This window comes from Mytilus trossulus, chromosome 7, assembly GCF_036588685.1.
Source record: "Mytilus trossulus isolate FHL-02 chromosome 7, PNRI_Mtr1.1.1.hap1, whole genome shotgun sequence".
Classification (NCBI taxonomy): domain Eukaryota; kingdom Metazoa; phylum Mollusca; class Bivalvia; order Mytilida; family Mytilidae; genus Mytilus; species Mytilus trossulus.
In genome coordinates this window covers 74,820,355-74,840,529 of record NC_086379.1, presented here as the reverse complement: position 1 = coordinate 74,840,529, position 20,175 = coordinate 74,820,355, and the positions used below count along the sequence as shown (strand labels likewise).

Here is a 20,175-nt window from a genome sequence, read left to right as displayed (position 1 = left end):
GCTTCATTTTCCGTATCTTTAACAGGTACATGTATATATCAAAAGGTTCACCAGCTAATAGAAATTTATTATAGGATATGCATGTCACTTGATGATCGCTGTATAACATCTCTTATATTATGTGATACCTCGAAAGCTTTTGAAAGGGTATGGCATAGTGGCCTCTTAATAAAACTAAAAGCGTATGGTATTGATGGAAATCTGTATAAATGGTTTGAAAGTTATATTTTAAATAGAAAACAAAGCGTTTTTGTTTCAAATGCCTATTCGCCTTTTGATAATACTAATGCAGGAGTTCCGCAAGGCTCTGTATTAGGTCCCCTACTATTTCTTATTTATGTAAATGACATAGCCGATAATTTAACAAGTCTAACTCAATTGTTTGCTGATGATACATCTCTTTCTTATTCCAGCAATAACCCTTACACTATAGAGGATGTCTTAAGCAGCGATTTAGAACAAATTTCAGTATGGTCTAAAGATTGGCTTATTAACTTTAACCCTAATAAGACAAAGGCTATGATATTCTCCTGCCATACTTCCCCAGAGGGAGGTTAGTAACTGGGTTGCCCGTGTTTGCTATTCGGGAAGCTTTATATTTTGAAACTGGCTGGCAATTGCTTGTGGACAGAAGAAAATCCAGAAAGCTCAATATGTTCTATTCTTTACATAATGGGACTGCCCCTGATTATCTCTGTGATTAAGTGCCCCCTCTTGTTGGTCAAGTATCTAACTATGATTTGCGAAACAGTAATAATTATGTAGTACCCGGTTATAGACTAGACATAACTAGAAAATCCTTTTTTTTCCCCATCCACTACTTTTGAATGGAATAGCCTCCCCCCCCCCCCCCCCCCGATATACGTACGTCCAAAACATAAATATTTTTAAACAAAAGATGAAGTCCAAATTGATACAACCACCTTCCTATTTTAGTTGTGGGGATAGAAAACTTAATATCATTCATACACGTTTGAGAAATATGTGCAGTTCTTTAAATTCAGATTTGCATCGTGTTAATATTAAACCCAGTCCCGCATGCAGCTTTGGCCATCCTGTTGAGGATAGTATACACTATTTTTTAGAGTGCGCTCTTCACAACGAAGCCAGAGAAATACTGTTTCCAAAATTAGAAAGTTATGCTATATCCATTGAGCTTCTATTAGCTGGTGACGTTGACCTTTCTTTTCAGCAAAACAAAGACATTTTTGAGTCCGTACAATCTTGTATCAGAATAACACAAAGATTTAAAACAATCAATTAACATTCTAAATTTCTACTTTACAACCTTTCACTTCAGTCTAGTTGTTTCATTATTATTCCTTATTATATTGTATTTTTTTTCTTTTTTCTTTTTATTTCTAATTTTTGTTTGAAGTATGTATTACATGCATTACTACTATGTTGTGGTTTTTTTTTTCGCCATTATCTAATTTACTTTGTGTTTATATTTATATTGGGAGAGGACGTCTCTAATGTTGTTATAACTTGTGTCCAATCCCTTTTGCTACTTTTGCAAATAAAATATGTTTAAACTAAAAGGTTATGCATATTGTTGTCAGTTATAAATAGATATACAAGTTGAAATGATAGGACTTTTTTTTACTGGGAACTCACTTTTGTCCCATGACTGTATATATATAGGTAAATTTGTCCTAGATATTAATCTGTAAGTTTCTTCATTTATTTTTATATGCGTTTATGTCATCGTTAAACTTGACATTTGCATTTTCAACAAACAAAATACCATTGAAATGCCCAAAGACACATTTATTATGTTTCAGTTACTATTATCCGATAAAGAAAATTACGATTATCAAAGAAGAAAAATACCATAGAGTTACGATTATCATACCGAATTTTTCAACGGCAATTTTCAAAGCGCTCAGACGATTCCAGTGTACCGTTACGATTCAAATATGATGTAATGGTATAGATAAACCTTGCAGCTGAGTAACTATTGACAAAAGCATGCTACATTTAAGAAAAATGAGTGTAAAGATTTTACCTATATCTACCGTCGCCATATTGGGATAATCGTAATTGCAGTTACTATTATCTCTTTAATACCAGTGATATAGCACATTGCAAGAAACTTGCTGGTTTGCAATCGGAAAATCGGTGGTTAGATAAAAAGTTGCAAGGTTCGTAAAAAGAATTGCAAAAACACAATTAATTTAGCAATGCTTATTACGAACAAGCTGATCAGGCAAGATCATGATGAATCTTATTTTTTTTTCACGCAATTTCACTGACGCATAAGTTGAGATCACTTTAAAAGCACTTGAATAAATATGGTTTTAATATTAATTTTCTCAGAGAACTAAGTATTGGAACATTAACCTGAACATAGAAGTTGGTCGTTTTAACAATATGAAACTCGTATTTGTACATGTTGTTATGTGAATTGTATAGAAAACGAGTATCAATTTGTATCCTGCTTAAAGAGCATTGAGTCTAGTTGTCCATGGCCAACCAATAAAAAAACCTCAGTTGTGTTTCCTTTTGCGAGCTAGCTCAAAGACTTTAGTTGTAAAATTGTGTAAAACTTCAAATGCTAGCCTGCATGGAGGCCAAGATCACAAATTAAATCTTCGTCCGTTACTTATTTTTGTGTTTGCTATATACACGTATACTTGGTTATCATATTTTCCTGTTGATTTGCACATCTACATAGTATGTTCTTGTTTCTACAGTTTCATGAAATTATGTTGTGCCGGTTCAGAGGAGTTGCAATGATATGAACAGGACTGACAATCTGACAGAAGGACGGGACAAAATCCGGCATATTATGCCCGACGCAATAAATTACGTAGGGTATTGAATTAGTGCTGGTTTCTTGTTGGCTTTGTTAGTGTGTGTGTGGTATAGAAAAAAACCACCTCACCCTCACCTCAGATGAACGAGAAAGGAAAATTAGATGCCTAGATTTATCAAATGCTTTATGGATAACACTACCACTTATTAAGTTAAGTATGAGATTTAGTTTAACGTCTTCCAACATGACAAAAAAATGTATATATATAACTTTTTTGAAATATACAATAGTTCCAAAGTGTGCCCAAATTTTATGTACAGGTACTGGTTTAAAACATCATCTATCTTTTGTTTATGTAGGTAAGCCACTATAGAGGAGATTGGTGAGTTTGGTCTTGAATTCCTCACGGTCTGGAAGTTTGTTCAAGTCTCTGATGGTCCAAGGTAAAAGTCACACTAATAATTGGCAAATATTACACAATGCCATGGGTGAAAGATACCGGAGGGACACTGATTTAAGCTCATAAATCGAAATTCAAAATAACCGAAATGCATGGATGAAGAATAAAAAAGGCAAACAGACAAACAAAAGTACAAAACCATGTAAACAATGAGAAAGAATGGAAGATTCTGCGGCCAATGATACATTAGAGGTCCGTTTTTTAAAATATGTTCACAATTGTTTGTAAACCAACAAGTCGAACGAAACAGATGCCATTTATTAACAATTTAAATATAACATGTTTATTTCATCGTTTATAGTTTACAACCATTTCCAGTGATCTCGTCCAGTCGGTTTATTTTTCATTTTGACTGATCATAACCCTTGGAATGTAGTTGGAATCATGCCGCAAATCATTAATTTTGAGCACTGCTCACCGAGAGGTCACGTGAAGAAATATTGAAAGAACAGTTGTAATAAGAAATCAGTGCAAACAGTTACTGTCCACTATCATCTTCTCCTAGATTATACATTTTGGCTGAGCATGGAATATTGGACTCAATATTGAAAAAAAACAAACACTGCTTTTTAAAAACATCTGTTTCATTGTGTCCACTATGATTTGGACCCGCCTGTTCTGTTTGTTAATAGTTTTAAATCCCATAAGTTTGCAGGTAAGTCAGTACATTATTTTTGTATTTCATGCAAATTATCACGAATTATATCTTGAAATGATTAAAAATATAGTAAATAAGTATTTGGAATATAGGTGTACTCGAATCGTAATCAGTCACAGCGTAGATCTACACAACAAATCCTGTGACAAGTGACATAATATCGATGCTCTACAAGGACCTTTTTGGGTTTCAATTTGAGTAGTCGCTTTTTGAAGGCAAATAGTTATAGTATCTGCATTTAAAGTTTTTACAATTCTATAAACTTTGAAGCCTTTGAAGCACATACAAAAATCAACTTATCTCCCCTTCCTGTTGATTTTACGTTACGATCATGTTGCATCTGGGAAGAGGATAACTTACACGAGTTAATGTTCTGTGTGTCAGGTTACATTGCAGATCAAATGAGTATTTAAATCGAAATTTTGACCGATCGAACGAAAGTTAAAACATTACTAATCACTGCAAGAAAAAAGGGGCCGATAAGTCTACAGGTGTCTTTTCACAAGAAGTACAGTATACCACAATGTTAAATTAGGTTTGATGTAAACAATTGACAAAAATGGGCTGTGTTTGCACCTAAAAAAATAGAGACATAGGGTGGTGGATCAAGGGGGTTTGGGTTTCGGGGTTGGAACAACCTTTTTTGGATGATAATGGCATTTGAATGGGGGTCTCTAAAAACACCGCAAAGGACCTCCTTTGTGCACAAAGGAGCACAAAGGAGCACTAAGGACCCCAAAGAAGTTTGATAAGAGCACAAAGGACCTGAAATTCGCTTTAAAGCATAAAATTATTATAATTCCTGAAGAAAAATGTGAGAAAAAAAAATTAATTTCAATAAAAATTGCGATTTTTATAATGTACGATATGGTGTTGTCACCGGTATCGGTTTGGAACCGAATTTATATCCGGGCTATGTGACAGCTCGTGTATGTGAATTTTTAAATAGTTATAATATGATATAACTGATAAAAACCTCAATTATTTTGTTGTTATAAATTTTTTTTAGACAAGAGACTTTACCAAAACTACGAAAATCATGTAAGGATACCGATGCTTTGCTGTTTTTTTTCTCAGCTGGTCTCATATTTCATCATCAGCTTGTGTTTTTTTTTTTATGTATGATAATATTTATTGCTATGACGAAAACTTATCTAAAGGAACAAAGAAAACGGTATGACCATTATTCTAAAGGTAGGTAATTAATTTGGATTTGTCAATTCGTTTTTCATGAAATTCAATACACACTTTGTTTTTTAACAATTTATTCTACACAAAAACAAAGTATGTACCGAAATGTTCTTACTTGGTGAGTCTCAAATTACTTTAAAGAAAACGTTTCTAAGCCACAAAGGGGACAGTAGGAAAATTGGGTTGATTTTTTCAATTCGTATTTTTTTCAGAAATTTCAATACACACTCTGTTTTATCAAATTTTATTCTGTACAAAACACTTACGGACAGAAAGTAACAGAAAAAAGTCATATACTCTCTGTTTATATAATATTATAACTGGTTTAAAAATTTCACATACATGAGCTATCGCATAGCCCGGATATGATGTCGGTTGCAAACCGATACCGGTGACAACACCAAATCGTACATTATAAAAATCGCAATTTTTATTGAAATTAATTTTTTTTTTTAACATTTTTCTTCAGGAATTATAATAATTTTATGCTTTAAAGCGAATTTCAGGTCCTTTGTGCTCTTATCAAACTTCTTTGGGGTCCTTAGTGCTCCTTTGTGCTCCTTTGTGCACAAAGGAGGTCCTTTGCGGTGTTTTTAGAGACCGTTTGAATGGAGACACACGGTTTGACCCCCTTTTTTCTAGGTTGGGACCCCCTTTTTTGTTTGAAAATTGCCTGATCCTCCCCTGCTCATATGCAGTTTGGGATCTTTATTATTTTGGACTACTATAAGAGAGGGTCTTACATTGTAGTTGAGGTACCATCTGCAGGGGCGTAGCTACATAAGGCTCGACTAGGCACGTACCTATACATAAATTTGCTGATTTATACCCCCTTAGGATTTTTTTTTTTTTTTTAAATTTTAGGACTAGGACTGTAACTCTGACGATAGAGTATAGAATCATCTAATACTGAAGTTTCTCCAACAAGTAATACATCGTACACAACATCATCCCCCTTACCCAGATATATATATATATATTTATATCGGCTCTTTACAACACCAACAAACAATACCTGTCTGACAACAAGAAGATTGCTTCCTTAACACAAAAATGGACGGAGATTCAAAGCTTTAAATTTCCCACACAGTAAAGTACTGTATATTCATCAATACTGTTAGCAGAGTATGCTGAATGTCTGAATTAAGAAAAGATTTTTTTCGCGGAGTTTTGTATTTGATCAGAAAGCGGTCTTGATCATGCAGGTTTGATCATATCAGGTCCGTCCTGCGTCCATGACATCGTAAACTTGTTGCCTAATTACTTGAGGATACCTGTATTATCTAGGGAAGCAGTATATTGATTTAGAGTTTTTAGACCTTACTTACATTCAGCGGGTGCCATCAAGTATTAAATCACTATATGTCCGTCTCTCCGACCGTCAATATCTGTTCGTCAGTCCGTCCACACTAAATATCGTAAGGTAGTTTGATTTGACGAATTAAATATTTATCAAAATAAAACTTACAAAATAACATTTGTTACCACTCTAATGCGCTCCCTTTCGATTTTGAGCGATTTTCAAGGGCGATTATTTGTTTGTTTTGGGACTTCGGCTATGCATGTCGCTGTGAGTTTTCTAAAAAAAAATAAAAAGTTAAGTGATGTTTGTCAACGAAAAATATATACTTCGCACTGTCTTTGGATGCAAACACATCTGTTATTTTCGTAACCTGTACATTTCAGTTTACAATGGGAGACGAGCGTCTTTCAAATCTATCTCTTGTTCATATCCACCAACACCTCAATGTTGATGCTGATGCGAGTTCAGTATAACTGATTTTATCAGCATTAAAAGCCGTCGACTTGACTTTGAGTAAATGTATCATTGTCTTTGTGTATGAAACTGGATCTGAAAGTTATTCATGAAAGTTCAGAAATATAAGATTTGTGTAACCAATTTTGCACAAATTTGAGTTAAAAGATTCGTTCAAAAAAGTGGAAAATCTTTAATTTCCTTCAACCCTCTGTGGGCCTTAATCTAAAACTAGTCACTGATCTACACTCAGTGGGCATATTGTAATAGTTTTTTTTCAGATTTTTTATTGTACACTACTACGTTAATTCAGGGGTTGATGAAAAATTATTCATAATTCTTCGAACTTTTCTTCATGAATATAATCATGATAAAAACCATTAAATATGATATTTTTGTATACAAAATTATGCAACTAAAATGCTGAAAACCTTTTTCAATCGGGGGGCTTAAACCCCCTACCAGGGCTCTGCCCTGGACCTACTGGGGGCCTTTAGGGGCCCCCAGACCCCCTGCCGATTTGTGCCTACAGTTGATTTGATACCTAGCTACGCCCCTGATCTGCATGAATATAAACAAATGGCCCCTACCCAGAACCTATATCCCCTCACCCACCCCCTAGACACATATTAAAAAGGAATGATTTTTTTGTCATGATGACTTGTTTTCAGAAAGAAAAAAAATATCTTAATTTTTTCCATCACTGCAGAAGATGGTAAAATAAACCAGAAATAAACAAACACCAGAAGTTACATATATTATAGGAGATTTTTAAAAGTCATCTATTGTGTAGATAGCAAGTTCTTCTTATTTAATCACACTGACACAGTGTTGCTGTTTGACCTTGACAATGACAGCCATTTGGAAACTTCCAAAGACAGGTGCACAAATAACCACACCTAGATTAATGTGATACAAAGGCTCCATCAAGATTTCAATATTTTTTCTCAACTATTCTGTCGTGTTGAATATTCTTAGCAGCATATTTCATTCTCTTTTTTAATGTGTCTTTATGATCCTTATTTATATTTTTATCCTACATGCATATCTCACTTATTACCCATCCTTTGTCCCTGTCTCTGAGCCCCACATGATGTCTTTTGGTTGATTTTGTTGTTATATATATCTGTGTCCTTACTTATTATCTTCATCTTCCTTTGGAAATAAATGTTTTCTTTTTTATTTTAGGATGATATCCAATTTACATGCCCAGAAGGTGAGTTATCAAGAGGGGGTTTCATTAGGGTGTTCTGATTCAAGATCCACCTACTGTTTTGTCAGATCCCTGTATCCCCCTTACACTTGGAAGTAAGCAATTCTCATTTTTTTGTAATTTCCCATTTTCACATCACTAAAATTTGTATTTCATGCATCACGCTTAAAGATATCAGCAATCCCACTTCATGCTTAGACCCCAATTAATGAGATCAACTAGAGAGATGGATTTTTATATAGAAATATTTCAAATAAGTCCCGGGTTCTCAAAATTTTCTTTGGTGATCCTTGAAGAAAATCTGCTGGTCCTCACTGAGGACTCCTCACTATTGATTATATTACGTAATACTGAAATTGTGTCCATTTTTGAAGATGCACTAAAACCTAGATAAGCAACACAGGCTTTTTAAGAGCATCAAGTTCTTACAATTACAGTTTTGGGACTTTTTATGAAATTTTTACTTGCTGGGAATTATTTTGTAATTCCTGCAGATCTGGAGTGGTTTTTTTTATTACATAATTATATTATCATTTCTTAGTTTTTTTTACTGAAACTAGCTAATATTATTTATTCCTTATCATCAACATTTGTTGTCCCGTTGACTGACTTAATTTCTTATTAAAAAAAAAGAGTTGTAGCAAATTTTACAGATTTCACCATCTTGGCCACGATAACATTTTACACGCATTTACAGATTGCATTAATTTATGCCCCAGGTTAAGGATTTATTCCTCCTTGTTCCTATCAGTATTTATTCTATCACCATAATTTAAATAGCATAGGATCAGATTCCCCTATGTTACACGTCATCTAATGAGATGCAGATTTTATAGCTATTCTTATCTCTGAAAACCCGGAAGTTGCGGACAAACACTCAGCATGATTGTAATTACTTTAACTTATAACATGTACAGGTGGCACGGTAGTATTTGCTTTCCAGAATTTAGGTTGCTCTTTTGTGTACCCTACTTAGGTAAATGTATCTAAACAGTGTGATTGGACAAAAAATACAGTATCAACTGAACATACTTTCCCAAACTGAGTGATGAATCAGGTTTAGAAAAATATGAAATAATTTTATATACAGATGAAAATGAATTTTTGAGAATTTTTTTAAATTTTGCATTCACTGCACCATAAAAGACCTAAAAGTACTAGTGGCCTTAGGATTTTAAAAATAGCAAAAAAAGTAAACGGTCATGGTACATATCCAAATTCATTTCTGAATGGTAAAATGAAAGTACTTCAGTTAACTGTGAATGTAGAATTTTTTGCAGTGTTAGAAAGTGGTGAAAATTCTAAAAAGGCTATCATTATCCCTTATGGCCAGGAAATACTACCGTGCCACCTACAGCAGTAATGCATATCAATTTGTAAAATTGGAAAGTAAACATTTACATTGTGTTTAAATATATTAATATATTATAATAACAAATAAATTAACAAAAAATCTTACAAAATTTTAAGTTTAATAGATTTTCAGTGTTTTAAGCGTACTAAATAATGTCAATCTTTACAAATGTTTCCTTATTCTAATTTTCCTCTTTAGAGAACAGATTTTACTTTATTTTTCATTGTTGTATTTTTACCTGCTGGAAATGTAAACAATTATACAGTCCATACAATTATTATGAATAAGTTTCACAATAATCCTAATAAAAAGTATTCTCTGATTATTATAATAATCACTAGCAGATTCAATTTTGAAGTAAATTATGTGACTCAATAAAACATAATTTTTGCATTCTATTTTTGTGTAGATTTTCGCAGGGAAAGAAATTTTTTACTGAAAATGAATTAATTCTAATCTGAAACACAATATAAGAATTAATATTCCAAATATATAATTTTGGTCTAGGTTAAGAGGGTCTTTGAAATATATATATATATACATGTATATGTATTTGATGGAATAAATTCCCTGCATTTGATTGTATCGCAGGGTCAAACATTAAAGTTGTCAAAGCCTACTTAAATTCGAATATTATAAAGTCTATATAATATACTTGAAATATTTGTCAACAATTTTTGAACTTTGGTATGTTGAAACAAAATTCTAGCGCTATTAGGTGCCGTTGAAGCCATTTTGATATGAAATTGCATGCGAATTTAACATGTTTTTTATACAATATTTCATCAATCATGTTAATAGATATCTCAAACCAAAATGAAAAATTAATTTCTATCCAGAAAAAAAAATAAAAACTTGTTGTTTATCAAAAACATGATAAATGTTCCTGTAAAACTTTGAATTTGAGTAAAAACAATAAAAAAAAAACTATTTGAGAAGGACTCTTGTGTGAAATAGATTCAGAGTAAATTGATTCTGCGTACTTTCATAATGAGTCTTATTGATAAAATTGTATACACATATATGTCATTTTCTATAAAATGCTGTTCTTTTTGGGCTCTAAAACTATAAATATTCTTCCATGGTAAGTTAAAATAGACCGTCTTATAGAAAGATTTTAAAGAGAGTTTGTAGAAAATTTTGTTGCAAAGGGTACTTTTTTCTTTCTTTTTATATATATAGGGAATAATGTAAGAGGACTTTGTGTGGGTTTCTTTTCAAAGAGTAAACATTCCATTACTATTTTAAACTAATATTTCAACCAAAAAAGAATATTCTTCGATACTTATTTTTTCTATATATTAGACAACAAGGAATGACCTTTAAGTGTATATATTTGTTATATAAACATTCAGAAATATTACTTATTATAACAGAATGTTAAATCAGTCTTTACTAAATCATATTTAATTGAAATTATAGAAGAAAAAATTACTATTCCATATTAATTTCCTATAGTAATTGTTTGTTTAATACAGTAACACTACTAGTAGGGGATAAGTTTGTCCGCAAGTGAGACTGATTAATCAGTGAGTAGATAAGGTTAACTATAAATAGAACAATCAGATAATCTGAACCTATGCTATTAAGAAATATTTGTGTCATAGATTATAAGTGATATTTTCATATGTTGACAGGATGGGATGTTCCTGTTACATCATGCTATCATTTATTCCCGGACACAGAGAAACAGACTTGGGAGAGTGCATTACGTATTTGTCAAGGGTGAGTTAAGTAACAGTTTATTTCACTGACTTAGTACAGGTCGCAGGCTTCATAGCATTTTTTTTGTTATAAATGAAGGAGTTGGTTTATGAATGATATCACATGTACTATCCAAAAGGAGAATGCATTACAAGGCAAAATTCATGCTTTTCAAAGTGGTTAGCAAATACTTTTTAAGACAACTTCCTTTAGATGTTTTAACATTGGTTAAACTTTTCCTTTCCTTAAGAATTTCCAACTTCTAGAAATTTGAAATTAACAGTGATATTGCCAAATACTTTTTTTTTATATAATGAATTTTCTTTATTGTAACAAATAGACTAGCACAACATGTATGAACAAAGGTGTACAGAATGGCATTTTCACACAAAAGAAGTATTGTATAATAAAACAACAATTGAATATATATGATGGTGCAATAGTAGGTTGAAAATAAATAAATATCTTATAACATTGAAGTCTTAATTCTTCTTGCAATATACATAAGTGGTGTTTCGATCAAATTTTTAAAAGTGAATAGAAACAAATAAAATAACAATTTTCTTCTCAAATACGAGCGTTTTATTGTAAAAAAACAACCATTTGCATAAGTTGTTAATTTATCTATTACATACTTAAGCAGAACAGTTAGATATCAAGTCGACGAAATGGTTATCTATGATATCAAGTTGGATGAAGAAAAAACTTCCCTTTAATACGGACGGAGAACATATCAATCTATAAGTTTACTTATTTCCGTGTCTGTTCTTCCATTACGTGACTCAAGAAAAAAATCCAAAAATTGGTAACAATTGTATCAAAAAGAGAAAATCAAGCGAACCTTCTTATGTTAGGGTGTGTTTGAGATGAATAATTTGTCTAAAAAACGCACAAAGGAAGAACATTTGATACATCATCTCGCTTCAGATTCTATCATTTTTATATAGCAAAGCTACAGGTTGACTTTATAACATAAAAAGATCACATTACTAAAAGATGAAATATATGGGTCAAATGAAATACCTATGTAATGAATCACTAAATCAGAGTAGGTGTGTTGGAATAGTTATTTTGCTTTTCTAAAAGTACTTGACGACAGTCTTTTCAGTTGGATGATGAAAATGCATATCTTCGAGAAAAAACAAACACATTTTTTTGGCTTCCATTTCTACGATTGCGCTTTATATTTGTAATCCTGTTTTTATAAAATTTAGTGTCCTTAACTTCAAACATAACCGTCCAATAAAATTTAAGTATGATGTATACAATCTGAAGCTCCGCCTATCTTAATTGCCATGCTTGAGCAAACATTGATACAAGCAAAGCAAGCAAGTCAAACAAAGATTTGTCTTGCTAGCATTAATGTATTAACTGTAATCATTCTATCTAGGTCGACTGAAAACATAATTCCAAGTAGTTTAAATGTACTGGAGCCCCATTTCAATCCCCACTTTACACAAATTTGATCCTGACTATGTTTTTTGCTATCTATCCAAATAACACTTGTTTTTTCTATATTTATCTTAAGTCCTGAGATTTCAGCATACAATTGGAGAACACGAAGAGATGCATTGAGCGATTCCGGCGAGCCATCTAATATCAAGGATGTATCATCTGCATATTAAGAAAGTACAAACTCTGTATCATCTATAGTAATACCCTTTATCTCCTTACTATTTCTCACCAAAATGCCTAATATTTCTGCACAAAGCAAGAAAATATAAGGAGAAAAAGGATCTCCCTGTCTACAGCCTCTCTCTATAGTAAAGAATTCTGACAGACAGCAGTTTTGTGTCACCGCAGCTGTTATATTGTTATAGAAGGTTTTAACCCAGGATATAACAGATTCACCAAAATTAAAATATCTAAATGTATCATAAAGAAATGACCATGATATGGAATTGAATGCCTTCTCAAAATCAATCAGCAGGAGAATTCCTGGAATATTATTTTCGTCAGTAAAATGTAGAATATCATATATTAATCGACAATTTTCACCTATATATCTACCTGGAACAAAACCAGTTTGATCCGAACTTATTAATTTTGACAAAACAGATTTTGCAAAATACTGTCTTGCATTCTAAACAAATTTGTGTTTTCTATTGACAGGACTGGTTCACATTTAGTAACAGTTAAAGACTATTATGATGGCAAGGAAGTCATGCAATTTGTGAAAAAGCAGAATTCTAAAATCACATCAGTTTGGACAGGTTTATATAACTTAATTATTTGTTTCACTTAGTAGTAAAACCTTTAAACTGTGTTTGAATAAGTTAATGAACTTTAAACAAAATTTATAACAGAAATAGAAATAAGATTTTGAATTTTTGTTTTGTGTTTTAACCCTTTCAAGGCGAACAATGCGTTGAGGCATCCCCGTAGCCAGGCCGAACAATGTGTTGAGGCATCCCCGTAGCCAGGCCGAACAATGCTTTCAGGCATATCCAATCACGTGATAATCATATTTTTTTTGTCTTTTAACTCATTTCCCCCCGTAAAGCTACGTTTAACCAATACATATTTAGGTTTTCAGGAAGCTTGTATATCACAGTTAAAGAATATGAATTCTGACTGAATTTGATACCTTATATATATTTCAATACAATGAAAGATCGGTAGCGTCAACAAACAAAATAAGCCGCCGCCATTTTGTACAAACATGTGATGCGAACATGTGACCTTTTTCGTCGAAAAAAGGTTATTTGGAAGGAAAGTTGAATTTAATTTCATGAATATTTTGATTAACATTATGATACAAATTACGAAAAACGATTTTAACAATTGCACGGAGAATAAAATCAATTAATAATCCGACTTCCGTCGGCGCGGTAATTGGATTTTTCCCACGAGTGTAAAAGGTCGCACTCCTTTTATGGAAGTTCTAAATAAAACAATCCAATCACATTCCTCTCTCACTTGCCGATGTCAAGGACGCAAAATTATAGTAAATATTAGTAAAATGTGGTTTCATGGTCTGTATCGTGTCTGTAACATTCTGAGACACAAAAATGTCCGATAGTTCTGAGAACGAGTTTGAGGGATTTTCGGTGGGAGAAGTAGATCTTCTTGGTCAACGGTATGAAATGCATTGACCTCAAAATGACATCGGTGATGATTTCATGATCACTCCTGAAGTGATGTTGAAAGAGAAGGGGTCAGCGAACTTTCAGACGAAAATAATGACAGCTGGCAGATGTAAATATGTCCCCCAACAATGACTGATGGCACCAAGAATTTTATATATTGAAATTTGAAAGAGGTTTTCCCCATTTAGCCCAGAAGTTAAAGGTCCACAAAACATATGAGACCCAAAGAATGATATTTTTTCCAGATGTCTATTTTTCACAACCAAATAATTGATAGTTATAATTAGATAAGATAAGACATTTTTATTCCATATATAGGATATTTTGATTACAGAGATAAGATATTTTTATTCTAATTAAAGGGCCCATGAAGAGCAAAGTAATATTGCAATGATTTGATAATTAACATGAAACCGGTAATGTTTTAATAAATAAAATATAAATGTATTTCAATTCTAAGATGTTAAACCGCAGCCAGATCAGAGCCACACACATATATTAAAGTAAAAAAGCCAGAACAATTATATTTTTATATTAACAGGCAATTATTCTCATATTCAATATATATGTACATTGATGGAAAATAAAATATAATTGTATGAGCTTTAGAATTTAGGACAAAAATGTTATATTTTCTGACAATGTACATAGATTGTTTTTATCCTGAAATTTATTAATCCCAATACTTGAAGGTTTTATCATGTTTATAGTTATTAAAAATATAAGTCATGGTCTCTAATTTTTCAAAGAAATGGACGAAATTATGCAGATAATAAGGTATCTTCACTTCACTGATACACACCAGTGAGGTGAGCAAAGATGGGAGGCTAATAATGATGTATCTTACAAACTCAGAAATTAAAGACTCCCTTAACAGACAAAAATGAAGAACCAACATGTCCCCAAACGATAGGTGACGATTCATGATACCTTACAAAGGGAGGGATGCATTCAAGCAATTCATGCCTCCTAAAACAAAGAAATGGGCCATCAAACTTTGGGTTTTGGTAGCGTCAGACACTCTGTATGTTATATTGTGAAATCTACCACGTCAAGACAGATCAAACACATGTAGGTTAACTCTGTTTGCCAGTAGACTTTGGGAAACAAGATAAGGTGTCACATATGCTGGGCTAGGGTAAATATTAAAGGTACACAGGAAAAAAGGTTTCAAAATATGGTTGTGTTAAATGTAGAAAACCCCAGTTGCCTACCCCATTGCTTCACTGTCTCCAACTCAGTCAAAAATTAAACTTTTTAAATTAACAGTTACTTTGTTACAATTTTTAAGTTGAAATGATATTATATACATAATTTGTTGAAAAGGTTTTCACAGATAAGTTGTTGAAAGGATATTCATAATTTATATTTGTTGTTACAGTTGACATTTTCATTTATTAATTTTTGTCATTTTTTTTAATAAGGAACATTAAATTATCTTCATCATTGAACGATACAAAACCAAAGACAGTGGAAATTCTAGCATCCCATGGAGTCAGGACACTTATGATAAATAATTTTAAAAATAAATCATACACTTTTTCAAAGTAATTTTATTTTTAAAAGTTCATGATTGTCTTTCAACATTTAATTATGTCTCACTTATTTTATCAACACATTATTAAAGTGTTAAATGTACATGAATAAGTGTGTCAGGTCATCTTACATTTAATTAATATTTCCATGCAGTCAGTGGTTTGATACAAAAAAAAAACAGAAAAAATATTTGCACATTAAAAAAAAAAGCACATATTAATCTCAAAAGTTTTGATTTTACCAGAAAAAAATATCATTAGATATCTCCATTAAAATATAAAAAAATTCACAAAAGATCCCAATAGTCAATTTATATCTATATTCATGCAAAAATTCAAAGAAAACATCGGACTAAGAAAGACAACTCCAACTTATCCGGGGACACAACTTCCTATCTGGTGATTGCATTGTACAGGTATCTGTATCTGTCTGTATCTGTATAGTACTGGAAATGAACTCAAAATACTGAGTAAAACTTATCCAGGAAATGTGTGTGCGCCACTGATGTCTAGTCGCGCGATATAACTGCCTTAAAACTTTCCACAGTTTTACAGTTCACGGCAGCATTTGGTAGTAAGTTCCAATCAATTATAGTTTGTGGAAAAAAAGAATGTTTGTAAATGTCAGTATTTGCTGATAAAAAGTTTTATTTGTTTGACGTTAGAAGTTCTGGATGGTCTAGTATTAAATTCTATGTGATGTTCAGTGAAAAAAAGGTAAAAAAATGGCCGCCGCGGAATTTGACAAACCATTTTCATTCGTATTTATTCTGACTAATAAGCTAGAATTTTGACTCTGGAGTTATTTTTTCTATAAAACTTCGATAAAGGAACACTCGAAATTGTTAATTACCGTTTGTATTGTAAATTTAGAAGATGGGAGGCAAAAATGTAAATGGTCACAAAAAAAAATAGATCTCGCAAATCAAACGTCATTTTCTTTCCACAAAAGGTTAAAAAAAATCAAAAGTAGGTATTGTCATGTAAATTTATTTATATTGCAACACTCCTTTCATACTTAAGTGTAACAATATCGAGTTTGAAACCGATTTGATGAGAAACAACAAAGATATACACGTTTTTTCTAAAACGTCATTTTTTTCCCCATTCACACGTCAAATTAATTCAGGCCAGGCAAACTGCGCGCGGAAATTTGATCAGGTCACACAACGTCGCGGAAAAAAACAATTCAGTAAGGAAAGTGTTAATTAACAGCACTTTTAATCACCCTTTTTGGGAAATTTTTGTGGCGGCCAGTTTTTATTGGTGGAGGAAACCTGAGAGTGCACGCAGAAAACCACAGATCTTTGATAGGAAAACTGAAAATCCTAGTTAATCTAGTTTGGAGTCAAGTGCACCAGAACAAGCGGAGTTCGAACTCACAACTTCAGCAGTGGCGGATCCAGAACTTTTCCTAAGGGGGGGGTGTCACTTCTGTCATGCTTCAATGATTCCCTATATAATCCACCAAATTTTCCCCACAGGAGGAGGGGGCTGGGCCCCTCAGGGCCCCACCTGGATCCACCTATGCTCAGTGTTGACTAGAAATAAGATGTGTGATATAAGTGCCAATATGACTTACAATGTGTTCAAAGTGAACAAAGATCTTTTTAAGTTAAAACATTAACCGTATTTTTTTTTTTATTAATTTTGATATTTGAATGAATGCAGATATGTTGCATACAAACTAATGATCGCGGACATCATCTGAAAAATGCAAAACAAAATTTACCAGGTGAACAGACAGTATCAATGCCCAGTTTCCATGTTCAAGTTGCAACTTGTCTTTAAAGATTGCAAGGCAAACCTTTGATCAACTTGCTTGCTAGGTGTGTAAACAATAGGTAGGTATAGTCTGTTTCAGTCTGTTTACTATATACTGGAATTTGATAAGACAATAAATATTAAGTTCATTTCAAGGTTAAGCTCCTCATTGTATGTCAATATTTGTTGTCCAATTAAATCCCAGTATATGTTAAACAGACTGAAACCCCGCCTACCTAATGTTTGCAACCATAGCAAGCAAGTCGATCATGCATGCTTTTATAAAAAAAGCTCATCTACATCTACATAATACTTCTTAACTTCAATATGTTGAAGATTACAAGAAGGCACATGCTAGGGAAACAAATTAAAACTAAACATATTTACAATAATTTCAAGAAAAAACATTTTTTTTTTAATTTTAAGCTGTAAAATATGAAAGCCATTGTCATATTTTAATATGTCTACACTTCCAGCCACCCAGAATGGTCATTATAATTTATGTCCGTTACATATTTCATTTCATATAAGATTATTTAGATCACAGCATTGTGAAATAAACGGATAAGGGGTTAATTACATCAAGGGAACAGTAATCCTATAAGGCAAATAACAAACAAACAAAACTTTTTCAAGTTCATCTTTATAGCAATTTTTTCTAGAGGGCAATTCTTAAATATGGAATGCTATTAGCTGGCACGACCCTGAAAACTTTTCCTTTTGTGTCAGATTAGAATCAAATTCTTGTTCCATTGAACTTCATTTTAACAATATTTTTTCAGGATTTAATCGTATTAATATTGATGACACTGATGCCAACTCTGCAAGATGGAATTCTGTAACAGGACCTTTTACTGCCTCCAGATATGAAGGGTACTGGGCTGATAATAGTCCCAACATTGCCAATGGAGACTGTGTGTTTCTTATCTTTGATAATGAACAGCACAAATGGCAGCTTGGTCCATGTGAACAGAAATTACCATTTATATGTGAACGCAACTCATGTCCTTCAGGTAAGGTTATGTTAAACACTGACAATTTATTATTATATGACTTGGTCTATTTATCATCTGATGTGAATTGTTGGTCAGCTGTTATTTGATAAAACAGCCACTCCTGTACGGCTGTATCAAAATAAGATACATTTAAAAACAACAAGGAATTGCCTGAAATTGGAAGAAACCTTGGCTGGTTACACATGAATGTATGAAGATTGATCTATTTATCTCTGAGATTTGATTCATGTTTATATTAACAAAGCTTTCAAAATACTAACATCAATGAAATTTGCTTGTTTTTGATAGAATTAAGCATAGAAAATGTTGAATATTAATTCTTCATTTAATTTTAAGGAAGTCTTTTCTGTAACAATGGTAAATGTATTAGTAACAGATGGAAATGTGACGGAGAGGATGATTGTGGAGATTATTCTGATGAAATAGATTGTGGTAAGTAGGTCACTATGACCAACATATTGTCCCAAATTTAGCCAAAATCTCTATTAAAAACATGACCTTGACCTCATTTTCATTTTGATGGACCCTTGAACTCGAATCAAGACCATAAATTCCTAGCACTTAGGGTGTGAGTCACTCAGACTTTTAACTTTATATCAAATACAGAAGGGGAAATAACTCATATGGAGTATCCAGATTAATTTGGACAATCTGAGGATGTATCAAGCAATTTGCTCAAATTATTTTGTTTCTTTTATCAACTGTGAAATTTATCAATGAAATATATGCTAAGATATTCAATTTACAAAATGATGTTATACTTGTCAAGAAAATTACATAACTTTTCAAGGTGCAGAAATCTTAAATATCTGTTATTAAATTATCAGTGATGTCATTATTGAAGTGATCTAAAACAATTGAAGATATAAAATTGAGAATGGAAATGGGGAATGTGTCAAAGAGACAACAACCTGACCATAAAGAAAACACAACAGCAGAAGGTCACCAACAGGTCTTCAATGTAGCGAGAAATTCCCGCACCCGGAGGCGTCCTTCAGCTGGCCCCTAAAAATATATACTAGTTCAGTGATAATGAACGCCATACTTATTTCCAAATTGTACACAAGAAACTAAAATTAGAATAATACAAGACTACCAAAGGCCAGAGGCTCCTGACTTGGGACAGGCGAAAAATGAGGCGGTGTTAAACATGTTTATGAGATCTCAACCCTCCCCCTATACCTCTAGCCAATGTAGAAAAGTAAATGCATTACAATACGTACATCTTCCTTTGTCCAGAATTTTAGTTGATTCAACTACAACCAGTGATTTATACAATGCAATATTTCTCTACTGTACTACATATTCACTAGGTGTTGGTTTACTATGGTTTTAAAAGAAATGTTTAGCTTTACTTCCTACTAAAAAAATAAGGCAATCTTTACCCTTGCTTACACTTCATTTTATTGAATTGGTCCCCAATCTTTCAGCCTTTGGAACAAAACTCCTTTGAAATAGTGTCATAACTTTTATCAGTTATCCAGCTTGAAAAGTTACATAAGTTGGTATGACTTTATTTATAGAAAAAGACTGCCGTATAGTATATACAGCTCCATCTGGTATTATACAATCTATTAACTACCCAGATCCATACCCAGCTTCAACCGACTGTCTGTGGACTATAGTTGGAAAGGAAGGCACAAATTTAATGATTGAGGTAACTTTTATTTATATCAC

The 20,175-nt window shown here is 32.5% G+C and overlaps 1 protein-coding gene across 2 annotated transcripts in view; it reads left to right on the top strand.

The window, feature by feature from the left end:
* Positions 1-3,631: 3,631 nt before the first annotated feature.
* The window catches only part of LOC134725804 (uncharacterized), a 145,342-nt gene continuing 128,798 nt past the window's right edge, over positions 3,632-20,175 (top strand). Inside the window, exons 1-7 of one of the 2 annotated variants that reach the window (XR_010108602.1) lie at positions 3,632-3,873; positions 8,012-8,039; positions 11,028-11,115; positions 13,207-13,307; positions 18,265-18,495; positions 18,835-18,930; positions 20,022-20,155. Coding sequence is in view for 1 of the 2 variants with exons in the window: in XM_063589972.1 (XP_063446042.1) it covers positions 3,817-3,873; positions 8,012-8,039; positions 11,028-11,115; positions 13,207-13,307; positions 18,265-18,495; positions 18,835-18,930; positions 20,022-20,155 (735 nt within the window). In the remaining variant the exon portion in view is untranslated. The remainder of the gene's footprint in view (positions 3,874-8,011; positions 8,040-11,027; positions 11,116-13,206; positions 13,308-18,264; positions 18,496-18,834; positions 18,931-20,021; positions 20,156-20,175) is intronic. The other variant, XM_063589972.1, reaches the window with a different exon arrangement.